Genomic DNA, 16,172 nt, shown 5'->3' on the forward strand with positions numbered 1-16,172 from the left:
GCTAAACAAGATAACTGCAGGCTTTCGAGTAAGTTTAATGTAATCGATTAAGGGGTTTCAGCATACCTCTTACAGTACCAGTAATTGACCTCTTTTAAGTACTTCACCCCCTAATAGTTTGATTGAGAAGTATCTTGGTTCACAGGAGATTGCTAACTGCCTCATTTCTTCACATTAGTTTAATGCAGAGTAATGAGTCACCATGTCAATTACAATCCCGTGATACGAAGTAAGTTTTGTCATCCATATTCTGCTTCACCATTTTTCATCCCTCTATTGTTAAGGATTTGGTTTTGCATTACTGAGGTCAGTAATTGCTTTACTTTTAACTCTGTTTGGATCAGACCTTAGTAATATAGTTTGTTTTTAAAAGGGCTATGCTTAAATATCCTTTTAAATACCCCTTAAAAAGGTATCTAGACTAAGGGTACAAAAAATTAACACTAATACTTTGGAACAACACATTGGAATTAGAAAATTAATAGAGAGAACAAGTTAAACTTTTTGAAGCAAATAACACTGGCTAGCTGTGTAAGAAAGAGGGTGGTCGGGCACTGGAACAGGCTCCCCAGGGAAGTGGTCACAGCACCGAGCTTGACTGAGTTCAGGAAGCGTCTGGATAACGCTCTCCGTCATATGCTCTGATTTGGCTGGTCCTGTGTGGAGCCAGGAGTTGGACTCAATGATCCTTACGGGTACCTTCCAACTCAGGACATTCTATGATTTTTTTAAATTACTTTCCTCATATTTCAAGTGTAGGGAAACAAGGTAGAGGACATCCCATTCAAGGTTATTCTATTATTTTTATCAAATGTACTTTTGAGGATATTTTCTATTTAAATGTTTGCAGATTTTATCATCGACTAGATTTTATCATTGACTAAATATTCCTATATTTTTGCATTTCTATTCCCGTGATATCTTTACAACACTCTTTGCTATCATTGGGTAGTCATTACTTATATAGCTAGCCAGTGCTATTTGCTTCAAAAAGTTTAATTTGTTCTCTCTATTAATTTTCTAATTCCAATGCATTGTTATTCCAACGTCAAAGCACATATCTCTGGAATTTTATTGCTGCCTGGTTAGCTACATGGGAGGCAAGAGTAGGTTAGATGACAAAGGAGGCATGCGCATGTGTTTCAGACTATTTGACTATGAGTATGAGAGGGGTTCCTATCAGTATACTTGGAAACCAAGCTTTTCATCAATGGTGGTGACCTACTATATGTTAGCATTCTCTTTGAATTACCTTTCATCTGCTGTTGGCAGTGACTTTGAATCTCAAAGGTATGTAGTTCTTGCTGTAAATCACTTTTCTGAAGGCTTTCTGAGACTGATAGTCATTGCTACGTTTCCTTTAGCTTCTCCAGTTCTTTGTGGTTCCCATTGTTTGAAACATGATGCTAGTGCAGCATAGAATAAGTAGAATTTATACAGAGATTACATCCAGACCATACGAAATGTCCTTTAGGCTGTTATTTATAATAAGCTCTGCATCTGAAATTAATAACTAGTAAATGGCTGATACTGTGAAATTTATTCCTACGTCTAAAGGTAATGACTTCAGGCATAACAGTTGTGCTGCTTGTGAGTGTCTTTTGGCCATCCTCTTGTACCACCTCATAAATAAATGTATTTCATGGGGGTGTGGGTGTAGAAAAGGGGTGGGATTTTTTTTTTTAACATTTTTTTTAGTTACAATGTAGTCCTGTATTCAGTTTGTTACACAAACAGGTTCTGAGTCACTGAATTTTTTTCCCTATATTACTGAGCCAGTAGATCTGAAAATAAAATATCTGCACCAAAACAAGGTTTAAATATTCTTTTTCAAAGGAAATAAGTGCCTACTTGTATGATCTTAAACAAATCTCTCGATAATATAAAGCACCTTCTGAGCTGATAAGCAGGTTCTGTATTTGATGTGGACTTTCAATTTTATCTGTTTCTCTTTGGAAATGTTATAGGTGTTTAAGCTTTACTTTACTGGAAGAATTAGAATTCAATGTTCACATTTGTAATATATTTTCTTTGTTATGAACATAGTTTCAAGATAACTTTGCTGCTTGTTCTTTTGCTGTATTTTAAAGGTACAAATAAAAAAAACACCTTGAATTTTCAGTTGGCAAAGGGAAAAGCAGAAAAAACAGATTAGACGCTGCTTGTTTTGCACTGTTGAAACTGACTTTTGTAGCTCGATGGGTTTCCAGGTGATGGATTTCTATTACACCTAGATAGGTTGTTCTGTCAAAGCTACAGTCAACTTGCTATTTATACCATGTACAGAAATTGATTATTGATGACTTCCTCCGACTGGATTGATAAAGTTGCTTAGTCATTGCCAGAGGCTTAATTTGGGATTAAATGATGTTTTTGCTCATAAAATCCATTCCTATTTGCATTAGTCAGTTAAAAATTATTTGTCTATTTAGATTCTTATAGCATGTGTTTTTCTCCCCCTGCATATTAAATTAGCTCTTAGGCTTTAATTTTCCTTTATTGCCATCTTATTAGTGTAGGAAACATGTGAAATGTGTCATAATTTTTGGCGGTAGGTTGATAGGATTGCAGCATGTGCTCTTAGAGACATTTTATGCTTCTTTTTTTCCTAAACACGCCTGTACATTGTGCAGAAGAGCATAACAAACTTTCTTTAGAAGAAAAAAAGGATATCCATCCGTTCAGGTGAGCAAGGCGTTAGTAAGTTGCCAACACTTTGTACAGGATGAGTAGTTTAAAAGCATTGCCAGGGCAGATTCACTTTATACGGTGTAGGAGATATAAATGCCACGGTGGGCCTCAGCCTTGGGCACTCATTTTGAGGTGTGTTTGTTACTCGAGCGGACAGCCTGAGGACAGCCCGGCTATACAGCACGTACAGCCTTTGCCTTCCCAGCAGGACTTGGGCAAAGCTTTGTCTCTCCTCAGGGCTCTGCAGGGCTACTCATCAAGTTGCTCAAGCAGAGGGCTGAGCTGTGCTGCGCACCTGAGCCGTGCCACTCATCTATGAGACTGTCCTGATTCCTTGTAGTGCACGCTCAGAGGCGAGCTGGTGCTGTTTTACACACCTGGAATTTTCCTTTGGGTCCCTTTGAACTTATATGAATTGTTCTGTCACATTGTGTGGTTGTGTGTGCTAGCTGGGTTTCTTAGCATGTTGATAATAACGGGTTTTAAAAATTTCATGCATTTTTGTGTGTCATTATGTATGCTGTTAACTTTTTGCAGAGTCTTAGTCGGATTATTTACTTTTACTCTTTCTTCCTTAACTTCTTTTTTATATCTTGTATGTTATCAAGAAGTTATAACATTATAGTGCTGACTTTTTGAGTCAGTATTGCTGTTAGCATTCTCACTGGGTGAGTTTGAAATGTGGCCATTAACTCATGTAAATGCCGGCATCAACAGCACACTATTCTACCAACTAGAAAGCTTGAATAATAATAATAATTATTATTATTGCATCATCTTTATTATTATTTAGCAACTAGAAACCAATATTTACATTGTTTGATTTTGCACTAAAGCTCTCAAGACAAAATTTCTGTCTTTTTGTTTGTTTTATTTTTCATTTTTGCAACACCATGTATGCATATATCTGGGGGTAGAAGGATGCTTATGAATAAGATGAGGAGGGAATATAGCAAAAAAAAGGAGTTTTTACATTGTGGTGGGAATTTTAGAAATAATTAATTGACTCAGATTATTTTTTATTAATCTTTTCTTGGCAGTTTTTTTTTTTTAAACTCTGCAGAAGTATTTATACACAGTAGTTTTAAGAAACGTGCTCTAGGATGAGAGAATGTCTTAAGGGCAGCGATGGGCAGTGATCACCTTTAAATAGATGGATGGATGAAGAGTGCAAACCATTAGCATATATGATTGAGGGTTTTTTTATTACAGAAAATGACATGGATTTGCACTTACAACAATTAGGGAAAAAAAAGAAGTGTTAGTTTGTAAGAGGTGGATTTTAGAAATTTTCAGAAGATGCTAATGTGACTGGGGGAACAAAATGTGAGGATCATCTTAACTAACATTTTGCTTGAGTTGGAGGGAAGTGGAACAAATGTTAAGACAAAGTAGGATCGCAGGAAGCTCTAGTACTTAATGCAGAAATTGACAGAAAATGGATGGTTTATACTTATAAAACTCAGAAAGAGAAAATATTTCTAGAAAAAAGTATGCTGCTTTTCAGTAGGAATGTTGGTGGTACTGTTATGGTAGTCACAGGAAGTTGTGCTTAGAAGTTACCTCAAGAGGCCACACAGCACATTGTAGTGACCCTGAAACAGGACTGACAATACTTCTGTCTTTCCCACAAGTTACACATTTAATCCTTTTTTAAAGTTAGCATAAAGCCATAGAGCCAACCTCCACGGCAAATTTTTCCAGCACATCCCTATATTGAGCAGTGGAAATCATCTCCTGATAACTAACTTGAATCTTCCTACAGATTATTCTGTAGGAATACAGATAACAGATTATTCATTTCCTGTTTGCAGCAGTTATTTATGCACTAGGAGGCAGCTGTCATGTAAGCAGCTTATGTTCTTCATTTTTTCCTTGTGGGACATGTTTTTCTAGATCACTAATCAGTCTCATTCCCCTCTTCTGACCTCTGTACAGTTCCTTCATTTATTCTGAAAGTTCTGTGCTGGAATGAAGTGCTTTTAGGATTTACTGGTATTGAGAAGAGTGAAAGGATTACTTCACATATCTTGAAGGATGTACTTTCATCTGTAGTCTCGGTACAGTGTTTACCTTTTCGAAAGTGGTGTAAAAGAGTTGCTTGTGATCTGCAATAATCCCTGATGCCTCTCTGAAGACGAGCCAGCTATTTGTTCCATGTGTCATAGTTGTGTAGCTTTAAGCAGTCGGAGTTGCTCCTGCCTTTTATATTGGTTTTTCTGAAGATTTCTCTATTTTTTTCAAGAATTCCAGTTCTGCCTTCCCACATACTTGCATGTTCATTGAGTTCTCAGCACCCTTCCTTCACTGCAAAAAACCTCTCAAATGAGACAATGCTTGTTAAATGCAATGCAGGTATGACACTTGGACCACCTGTCAACCTGTGTGCTGGTAAGAGTAGTGCTGGACAGCATTCCTGAGCGATCTGGCAGTTCAAGAATGTCTTTCGGTCTCAGTGGGCTTCTAACCTCCTGTGTTAAGTTCTTACTGCTGAAGATAGAGGGATTAATCCTGGGTAGATACCCATAGTCACCATTGTCAGGCGCGTTTGGCCATGTAGCCTTATCCTCAGAGAGAGCCTGCTCTGTTGCACTGATCATGCTCACAGGTTTATCAAGCTAATGTAAGTCCCTTCTGCTCTTGTACTACCTCCAGTCATTCCTGCAGTTTCTGCTCTTAATGCAAATTATCTTTTCCCCTGTAGTCCTTATAAATATTTTTTCAGCTGAGAGGCTAGAGGGTGGTGGGTTTGGTTTTTGTTTGTTTGTTCTTTGATTTAAAGATTCATATTAAAGAATTAAAGATTTTAGAGGAAGACTTTGGGCAATTTTAAATGCCAGTATTTATAACTCAATTTAAATTTTAGTAAGGCAAGTCAGCAGCAATAAGGACAACTTAGCCTGTGCTACTTGCTAATTAATACGTAGACGTAATCTTCAGCTGTTTTATGAATGCATTGACTTCCTTTTTGAGGAAGAATTGTGGGGGTTCATAACACTAGAAGTAAATGTCATTTAATATGTACAGTTGGTCACACTATTGGATAAGCTCAGAGGAAAAACAGCTCTTCAGGCCAGGTGGTGTTGTATCCCTAATGTAAATGAGTGAACCTTGTTTAGTGGGTCATGCGGGCAGGACCAAACTGGGCAGGTGGAGAGGGAGCAGTAAAGGCCACTTCCAGCTCAGCACTACAACCCAGCAGGGATTGTAGCAAATAGCTTCATCCGTGGCAGGGATATGTGTCAAAATCTAGTTCAGCTCAAACTTGGATGAGCTGCAATCCAGCAGCCTCTACCTATCGTGGAAACAAGATACTGTCAGTCTAGTGATTTGGCAGCATTTTGCTACTTTGGGAAGCCCCAGTTCTCAAGCCAACATATTTTCAAGGAGCTCTAAGTTGGAAAAGAAACTCCTGTGAGTAATGCCTGGTGACTTAACCACTTTCTTTTCTGCATTTCCTGAGTTCTAAAAATAACATTTTGTGTGTGGTTAGCCCTGGTGATTTTGATATCTAGACTATCTTGACCATGTGCCGTATTTAATGCTGTTTTGTGAAATGACAAGGTGAGGTTAAAAGAATAGTATCTTTTGAAAATGCTTTGGATACCGCTTAGGTGATGACTGAGCTTTGGCAGGGGCTGCCCAATCAAGAAATCTGCTGCAGTGCCTTATTTAAGAGCAGTATAATGGAGTGAGGAATTAGGATTTAATGCAAGGGAAATGTGCAATGTGGGTGGGTCATGCAGATGGATTTTGGTAGGGAGATGAAAAAGGTTTCTGCAGTCACAAACACTAAAATTGCAGTGGTGGTAGTTGACTGTTAGCAGGCAGGAGAGATGTTAAATCTGATCGAAATCAGTGCTCATTTTTTCCCCAGATGAAAATGACTACTTATGAAAGGTTAGAGGATTTATGGGGGTGTCAAAACATATGGCAGATGGGCTGGATTAGGACTCATGAGTATAGTAATCCAAATCCTTTCTGCCAAGCATTACAGAGGATCTCTTCCGGCTGCTGGGCTACACTAAGTGTACACAGTCAGAGGAGCACAGGCTGTCAGGAGGCTCGGAGGAAGAGTTGCTAGAGAAAGTGCTTGTCTGAGCAGAGTTCATTTTGAAACCACTTTCTTTGCAGCCAAAAGTCTACTGGGGAACTGATTATATTATTTAATTTTAATAAATTGCTGTAACCATTTTTTTCCTTTGGTTTGCTGTACAAAGCCTGGAAGACAGTAAAGCCAAAATGTGAGCTAAACCTTTCTAATTATCTCTGACTATATTAGTACTGAGGGATAAAAGCTGTGCGAGTCAGGAGTGTTGAAAGCAGAAAAAGGGAAATGAGTTTGTCATTCCTCTTCTGAGCCAGTGCTATCTATGTGTGATTTAAAAAGGAAAAAAAATCCTACTTTACATTTTTGTGACAAAAGTTTAAGTGTTAGGGACAGTTTTAGTCTTGGTTTTAAACTGAGTCCAGAGGATCGCCTCAGAAATCTGAAAATTCACAATGGCATGTCAGTGTTACACAATTGGTAGCTGTAGTTAACATGTAGTTAATTGTAAAAAAAAAAATGTAAAGCTACTGGCTTTTGAGAAGATCCGTGTCTGAAATAGTTTCTGGGGAAGGAGCAAACCATTTGTGACTGAGGTAACAAAAGGATATTTGCACTCCACCCCTGTAGTCAGTCAATTAAGAATCCACCAGAGCTCCTTCTCTAGTTAACTAGTATTTTACATGGTGTGGAAAACCACCTAATTGAATATCTTTGAGCTCCACGAGTGAATGCGTACATATTTCATTTGACACCGGTGTAAAATGTTTTTAAAAAGTAATAAAATTTTGTTAAAGCATGAAACACAATACTGCATATAGGTATGTTGTGTTCTTTGTAGAACTGGGAAGTGTGAGGAGCCAGACCTTATAGATCTTAAATTTAGCTTAAAAGGGAGGCTGCAAATAGTTACTCCAGCAGTGAGGATGGATTAGTTATGAGGTACAGATTGTTTGCATTCTAGGGCAAGAACCAAGATGCAAGCTTTTAATTTTTATTGGTTTATGATGTATGAAGAAGACCTGAAAATTTTTAGGAGGTTTCTCTATTATCCATGAGGAATGGCATATCTGTGCTAGCATGGTTTTGTCGAAGAACATTGTAATGTGAACTTGCTCAGCATTTAATTGAAAAGCACGATTGCTAGATCTTTAGGAAAGGGAGATTATTTCCCAGTTGTTAAGTATTAACAAAATAACAAAGCAGTCTAAGCAATCCATCAAGGCCCACTTCTCATCTGTTAATCAAGTTTCACTTGCTTAGTATTTGGGATGTCTGAATCGTTCCAGTGGTGTATAGTCTTCCAGCAAAGACCTGTTCTGAATTTCTAATTAAAACAAACAAACAAATGAACAAAAAACCCCCATCTCCTACTTCCCAGCTTCTTTCTCTCTAAGTAGCCTCCTCTTATGAGACTGTAGAAGGGTGTATAAGAAGAGAAGAAAAAAAAAGGTCATATTTAACATTTGAGAGTTGTTTATATGCGTGTTTGAAGGAAAATGAGTTCAAAAATAATTGAGCCAGAGGGGTGGGCAGAAAAATGTTCATGTAGCAAAATATGACAGTAATGAAAGGACAAGTTGTACCAGGGACATAAGGTTTTCCTATGAGGGCGTGCATGCAAATCCATGAAATCTGAATAATCTTTTTATTCCAAATATAAACTTAGTTAGGACTTTCAGTGATAACCAGTTTACACAGCTTTATAACATTAAAAGCATTTAAACAGTCCTGGCAGGCAGGAATGAAACAGCATCTGAGATGAGTTGCGAAATATTATCCAGTTTACAAGTAGAAGTTGTTTTTTACAGTTACGCTTTCCAAGGAATATTTTCATCATAAAGTGTAGATGTAGATTTTGATTGATTTATTACCAAAAAATTGTTGATTTTCCAGGATATAGAAATATACAAAAGCTAGAAAATCAAACTGGAATCAATATGGCAAATGAAATATGTGGACTCAGACTTTACTTCATACATAAAAAGTGACAGCATTTTTTAGGTGGTTCTGATACAAGCACGTAAATATTCTCATTATAAATTTGTTTGTTCCCTACTAATGCCCCCATTGAATTCTTCCATATTGCCTCAAAATTTAACTAATTAATCTAACTGCTATTAAGTATTCTAAACTTCACAGGGATAAACTATCCACATAGAAATGTGCAAAGGAATAAATTTCTTCATGAGATAAGCAGATAAATTATGACTAGGCTACATCTTGTTACTGGAACATCAGTAACCTGATAGTAGAAAACTATTAATAATTGACCTAAAATGGAACAGCACAATCATCTGTATTTCATGACATCAAGGGGAGAGTGCCCTCACAAAGGAGAAAAATGAACTGTTTGAAAGAAATGTGATAAAACATTCCAGTGTGAGGTCCTGCTTCTGACTAACTGAGGAAACGTTGAATAACCATCTCAGGAATGTGTGGTGTGAGAGGGAAAAAACAGACCTAATAAAATGAAAAATGATTGACAAATAATTCTTTGTAATAATGGGTGGAGAGATTATCAAAGTGCTTACACCATATCTGGAGCTATTTGGCAAATAGTTTTTCTTTTCAAAAGGCATCTGAGAAACTGAAATATAAAAATACACATATTTTTGCTTTTACACATTCTTCTGCAAAGAGAGAGTAATCCAAACCAGCTTTCATTTAGGGTGCCCATGTAATTGAGAGCAGAACTTAAGCTTATCAGTCCTAGAAATAGGTGAGAAAATCTTGCTTTCTGATTCTCATTTAGGCAGAAGTGGTATGTTTCTGCAAGCATTTGAATAAGTAAGTGCTTTTGGATGCAGCGAAGGTGAACCCCACAAGCAGCTCCAGCTGGCAAAATGTTGAGTTATTCCATAAATAAGTGGAGGTTCTTTGAGTTGCTAGCATGATGACATGAGTAGTTGGAGGCAGACGCATGCTTCGCGTAGTATTATTTAGATGGGTATCAAGATGTGAAAGGTTTTAGAACACTTATTTAATATAATGTGCTTGAAAAAAACCACCAATATATTGTTTAGCTGTGAGATGCAAAATGTAGTGGGGTTTTCAGTAGTAGGCAGATCTGAAGGCTCCAGTTGATCACTGTAGTTAATAGGTAGGAACCAGAAGACCTAAGCAGGCAATCTGTGTCTGTTTCCCTCTCTTGCCTTCTTGGAAAGTTTATTTGGTTCTCAGGTTAAATACTTTAGGAGAGACTTTAATTAGAGAAAAGGGAACTGGAACATTTTTCAAACTTTAAAAATAGTTAAGGCAAAATTTTTATTTTGGTCACAGCCAGGACCAAAGGTTATGTAGGAACCATTGTAAGGTTCCATAAATTCCTCTAAAATAAAGAGTTTTCATAAGGTTACACAACTAAATCTTAAGCAAAGACTGACAGCCCTAAGATCTCTAAAGACTTAACTATGATGCAGGCTTAGTATAGCTTAAATACCCCAACATTTTGTGATCCACATGCCAGAGACCAAGATCTATAGTGCTTGTTTCCATTACCAAAAAAAAAGTTGTATCATATATTTCTTGGTTCTTTTTGTTTATAATTTACAGAATTAAACACCTGGTCACCTGGTGTTGATTTATACTGATGATTTTTTTTATTTTTTTTTTCTTTCAGAGAAAGAATTTGACCCTCTTCTTCAGCATTGGTTTATTGACCTCCTGGGGGACTGCACTGCTGGGTGTTCGCTTATACTGGATGGGCAACAAGCCCCCAAGTTTTTCCAATTCTGACAATCCAGCAGCTGACTCGGACAGTTTTCTCACACGCACGCTGACCTTCTTTTACCTGCCAACCAAGAACCTCTGGCTGTTGCTGTGCCCAGATACCCTCAGCTTTGACTGGTCTATGGATGCCGTGCCTCTTCTGAAAGCAGTCAGTGACTGGAGGAATCTACACACTGTGGCCTTCTATGCTGGGCTCTTCCTCCTTGCCTACTTTAGCTTGAAGAGCTCCAGCAATGAGAGAGAATGCAATGGGAGAACTGTAATGAACGGCAAGCAGAATGCTAATGGGCATAGCTGCCACTCAGAGATGGAGTACAAGACACTGGAGGTGAAGTCAAGCTTTGCATCAAAAGAAGAGAATGGTATAAAAAGGCATGAAATGCAGAAAGTGCAGCTTCCTTCAACTGAGAACATTGTCATTCTGTCTCTGTCGTTGCTAATAGTGCCCTTTGTTCCTGCCACAAACCTATTTTTCTATGTTGGCTTTGTAATAGCAGAGCGTGTGCTGTATGTTCCTAGTATGGGCTTCTGCCTGCTGGTTACAGTAGGTGTCAGGGCCCTTTATGTCAAAGCCCAAAAGCGCTTTCTGAAGAACTTGGTTTTTTGTTCCACTGCTGCATTAATTGTTTTCTATGGACTCAAGACTGTTGTCAGGAATGGGGACTGGCAGAATGAGGAGATGCTGTATAGGTCAGGGATAAAAGTAAACCCTGCTAAAGGTAATTTTTGCTCTTTATGGTGAATGTTTTATTTATTCCTCTTTGTCTTTGCCTTTGAATTGTCTGATTTTATCAACTATATCTAAAGAGGATACTTCAGGAAATGTCCTTTTAAGTTGCAGTAGTGTGTACATTAGTAAAAATGAGGAAAAGCAGGAATGTGTTTTGATTAGGTGTTACAGGTTTGGCATAAAAGTGGAGAAAATGAGACCCTAAGGTAAGAGGATACTTTCTTTTTCATTGATCTTAGTTCTGTATTTTAGAATTAAAGATGCATTATTAGAATTACGGACCCCACCCTGGTAATTTTCCATTTGGAGTCTGGTATCTGTCATGTTAATGAAGGTTTTTCATATGTTCACGGAATGTTCTGTTCTCTGTGAGTTGAAAATATAAGAAATAGTAAAGGACAGGATCAGGGAGGTGCTGGTTTTTTATTTCATCTGATGCAAGTAACATCAATACTACATAATAAAAATGAGGAAATAAGGTCATATTATTCAGCCTAGGAAATGACTGTAGTTCCTCCTGCATGCAAGTACTGTAAAGAGTTATTGTCAAATACTTATGCCTTCATGTTAATGTATAAATGTCAGCTATTCGTAACATTGCCCAGCTACTTCTCTCAAAGGTTGTATCTACGCCGTAATGAAATGTGACTACAGCTAGTGTAAACACATCCAAACGGCAGTAAAGCAGCTAGTTTAGGGATCAGTAACAGTGTTTAGCTGTGGCTCTGTGGTTTCAGCATATACGGCAGATCCAGCTGGGATCCTGAACTCCATACTGCCTGGCTGCACTGCTCTTGGCACACGAGCAAGTTTATATGAGAACGGTCAAAATACCACCTGTGAGTGCAGTGTAGGCATTGACTGAGCCTTCGTTATTCACAATTCATCAAAAGTGAGAAGGGATCACTTGATTGCTTTGCCTTTCTGTGAAAGAGAAATTTGACAGCACTTAAACATATTGCACTTGAGTTTCCCCAGTTCTCTGCTCAAAAGCCCATTATATGATGCAAAGTCATCTGCTGACGGAAGTGTGCTTCTTGGTTAGACAGTTATCATGCCTAGTCTAAAAGCTGTGATAGTAAGAGGCAAATGCAGGTGTTACTGTGAGCTGATAGGGAGTGAAAAAGTTTGATTTGGCAGATGTGATGCCTTGCAAAGCAGCATTATAGTAGCTTGTCAATCATCTGTCTGACTTTGTAATTCTTCTTCATATGCTTTGTCGCCCCAGGTAAAATTATTAAACTTCTTGCTATATTAAGTGACTTTTTGTTAACTGCGAACAAGCACATCCTATTTCTTTTACTTTTTTCAAAACTAGAGCAGGAGGCCAAGAAATGAAGTAACCAAACAGCGAGACAGCGCACCAGAGTGATTCTATAATGCTGTGAGACTTACCAGTTTAGTGAGGATATAGAGCTTGCTTAAAACGTTGGTATTCCTTGGAAAGAAAAGAGTGTGTGTGCACTTGATTAGTGTGTTTCGTATTTGTCCTTGGTGGAGATCCCCAGATATCCTAGACTGTATTAATAATTGTCTGCTTGAGCCAGTTTTTGTGATTAAAAAAAAATAAATTCTGGTTTTATTCAATAGTAGGATTGACTGCAGTGTTGTCTGGAAATTAGACTACTGGGTATTATGCTCCCAGGAGACAAGGCGAGCTATTTCCATCATACACATCTCAGTATGCACAGATGTGTATATATGATTGTCTGGTTTCTTGCCATATAAGCTGACATTAAGTTTCTTGTAAGATATGCAAAAGCAAAGACAGCATGTCAGTGTGGTGATATAGACATGACTGAGCTGACTGTAAATCTCCTTAAAATATCCTGTTAAACTTCTGCTGAATATTTACTAGCCCACACACATTGTAACAAGGCTGGGTATCAGAAACTTCCAGCTAAAGCGACCTGTCACCCAACTCTATTCATTATTGTGAATACTTCCTAGATTATCCCTCGCTTTGACTATGCTGATTTTATTTTCTATTTCTCATACAATCAGGCAAGCCTGACTGGACTAGACTGGCTGCCAATCCCGCCAAAGCATTAGGAGATGAACGATTCAAACTACTCTTCAGTAATTAAATGAGGTTGACGTAGGAAAAACAATTTATTTTTGTTTGCCTCTTTTTTTTAGTTTTATGAATGCTACTGATAAATAGGCTATTCAGACAGTGAGACAATGGACTGCTCAGTCAAACGGTAGAGTGGAGAAGTGTTTGCCTTCCTTTTAGGCTGCTAAGAAGCGGCTGCCACTCCTCGTTTCTGTTTTCCTCGACTCGCAGCCGTTTTTCCTCGAGTATTGTCTTTCTTCCTATCATTTTTGAGCAGCAGGATCATTTTCCCTGATGGTTCTGCTTTTCCTCTCTCCTCCTGCAAAGAGCTTCTGAACAAGAGCTTCTGTCCTAGGCTAAAAAGCAAAAAGGGATCCCTTCAAAAACTCCCCGTGTGGGAACCAATAAAGTAGAAATCCACGAAGACCGCTTTTGCTAAAGGAAGGAGCCGATCTGTTTTGTTCCAGATCCATCTGTATTCTGGCCTAGCAGCATGAAAGCCACTCTGCAGCTGGATGCTGTGTGACAACATTGAGCTGATGTGCTGTGCTAATAAGGTCATTTGAGAGGCAAGCTATTAGCACAGGTGCATTTGTGTATTAATGCAGCTCAACTGCTTCAGAAATGGAGTTGTCTCAGATGGTGGTGGTTTATAATCAGGTCCTTGGTGTTGTAGTACGCATAAGAATGTAATGTCCTCTGCTGCTGTGAGACTTGCAGGCAAAGTTGTTCAGCAATTTCTCCATCTTCAGCCTTCAGTGAAGAAATGGGCGATCAGCGCCTTGCCAGCACTTTCTTCTGGCCCCGTCACAGGCACCTTGTGGGCAGAGAAATAGCATTCTGCCTCAGGAGAGAAAGCCTCTACCCCCCCCGCAGCAGCCATAGCCTTTCTGCAATTTACATTTCTCCAGGCTGTTCTTGTCAGTCACTGACTCAAGAGTGTGATGCAAGGCTCACCTCTCAAAAACCTCCAAAATTCACCACAGGAGAGTCAAGTGAGTAGAAGATGGCAATGCCACCTCAGAGCCACCATCCACGTGCCGGCTTTCCTGTCCGGCTCGCTGTGCGGCAGGCAGCTGCCGGCCTTTGGCTGGTGGAGTCGTCATGAGGGCTTGGGATGCCTTAGCTGCGTCTGTTACTGGGCTTGTTCTTCTGCTGTTTTGGTTATGACTAGTATTTCAAATATCTTTAAAGTGATCTGAAGCTTGCCTCGCTACGGTTTGTCAGCACTTGAGGGAAAAATAGGCAAGATTGATTAATGTAGTTTATGGATCCTGAAGTGGCTATATACATGTTTTGACACTATGGAGGGCAAGGCGCAAGTGTTTCTCTGTGCTGCCTTCAACTTAATGAGCAGCCCAACTGATATAAAACAGCTCACATTATCTGAGTGCTCTTTTATGGTGAAAGAAGCCTCCCAAAATGTAAAAACAAACAAAAAAGTTAGAAATGGGTGGTAGCTGTCACATCTTTTTCAGTTAGACTGAGAGTTATTCTGTGGTGATGATTATCTTGTGTTTAATATAAAATTATAATGACACACAAAGTAATGGTTCTCATTATGTCTTTTTATCTCTAGTTTTCTCTGTAGTACCAAAAGTAGGCTTCAAAAAGCCTAGTCTTTTTCCTCCAGGCCATTTTGTACCTTGCAGTCCACATCATAATGATCTTTGATGTTCTGATATATTTGCCGTACTGTTATAGACACTGATTAAAGAGGTAGAAAATAACAGAGGCTTAGACTGTTAGACTGCTGCAGAGGTATTAGTTGCTTGGTCATATTTACTGATGAAATTTTAGTCTCCTGGTGTGTGCTTTGACATTTCTAAGTAAGCTTTGAAGATCCTTCATGGAACTAGTTTACCTGCTAGACCAAGTGGATGCTTAACTTTAACCATGCATTCAAGTCTTGCTAAATTCATATATTTGACTACTCTTTTTGCAGTGGAACATACAGTAAGAAACAGATACTAGGCTGCTTCCAAAAGCGGTATTACAACATTATTTTGGTGCTATACCTGGTTTGATAAGCCCTGTCTCACATGTGGCACTGATTTAAATTGCCATTACAGTTTTCAGCTTCAGAACCAGTTTTGCATGTTGCTCAGATGTCCTTGTTCCATCATGTATTAGTGTTAATGAAATGTCATACGTTCACATCTTGGGCAGGTCAGTGGCACTTGAATATATGCTTCAGTCCTTCCTGAAACAGTTCTGCAGGGAAAAAAAAATAAAAAGAAAAATTCCTTAATATCTGTTACATGAAGACAAAATTGGGGTGAGAGCGTTGAGTTTCTTGATTGAACTCTACTGTTGGAGTCAGGTGGCTTAGATGTTCCTGATAGGTGATTGACATGAAAACTTAAAAAAAAAAATAGTAATTATTTCTGGCAAATCATTCAGATCATCTGTGGTTTAAAATTAATATTACCTCTTACAGTCCTACCTCAAGTTTAAAATCCTGTTCTTTGCATCTTGCTTCTTACATTGATTACCCTGTTGTTCTCAGTGGTCAGCAATAAGACCAAGATATAGTGTTGATGAGAATAATATAGAAGTCGTTCCATATGAATACAGAGAGCCACTTTCCTTCTATCTTTCCACTCGTCCTCCTACTCACAGTTCTTATGAGAGTGAATCATTCAATTTTGCTTAATGTTTTCAGAAGATATTCTAATACTGAAAAACTCTTCTAGACCACAATGTTCCTTTTTCCTGTCCTACTTTTCTCTTCTTTTTTTTTTCCTTTGCAACAAGGTTGTGAGATCTTCCTGCCTTGTTCTGCTATATTTGTGCCTGCAGAAGATTTAAAGAACTTCCTTTGCTTTTTTGGCATCTTTGGCATAGCATTCAGCCTTGATCAGTTTTATGTCTTGGAACTTCATGGATATTCACCTTTTTTCTCTCTCCCCCCC

At 38.4% G+C, this 16,172-nt stretch overlaps 1 protein-coding gene across 1 annotated transcript in view; it reads left to right on the top strand.

Moving 5' to 3' along the window:
* TMTC2 (transmembrane O-mannosyltransferase targeting cadherins 2) overlaps positions 1-16,172 on the top strand; it is a 260,172-nt gene that overhangs the window by 140,786 nt on the left and 103,214 nt on the right. The window contains exon 3 of the mRNA XM_075747904.1: positions 10,362-11,190. Coding sequence (XP_075604019.1) covers positions 10,362-11,190 — 829 coding nt within the window. The remainder of the gene's footprint in view (positions 1-10,361; positions 11,191-16,172) is intronic.

The sequence above is a fragment of the Balearica regulorum genome, chromosome 1 (assembly GCF_011004875.1).
Source record: "Balearica regulorum gibbericeps isolate bBalReg1 chromosome 1, bBalReg1.pri, whole genome shotgun sequence".
Classification (NCBI taxonomy): Eukaryota; Metazoa; Chordata; class Aves; order Gruiformes; family Gruidae; genus Balearica; species Balearica regulorum.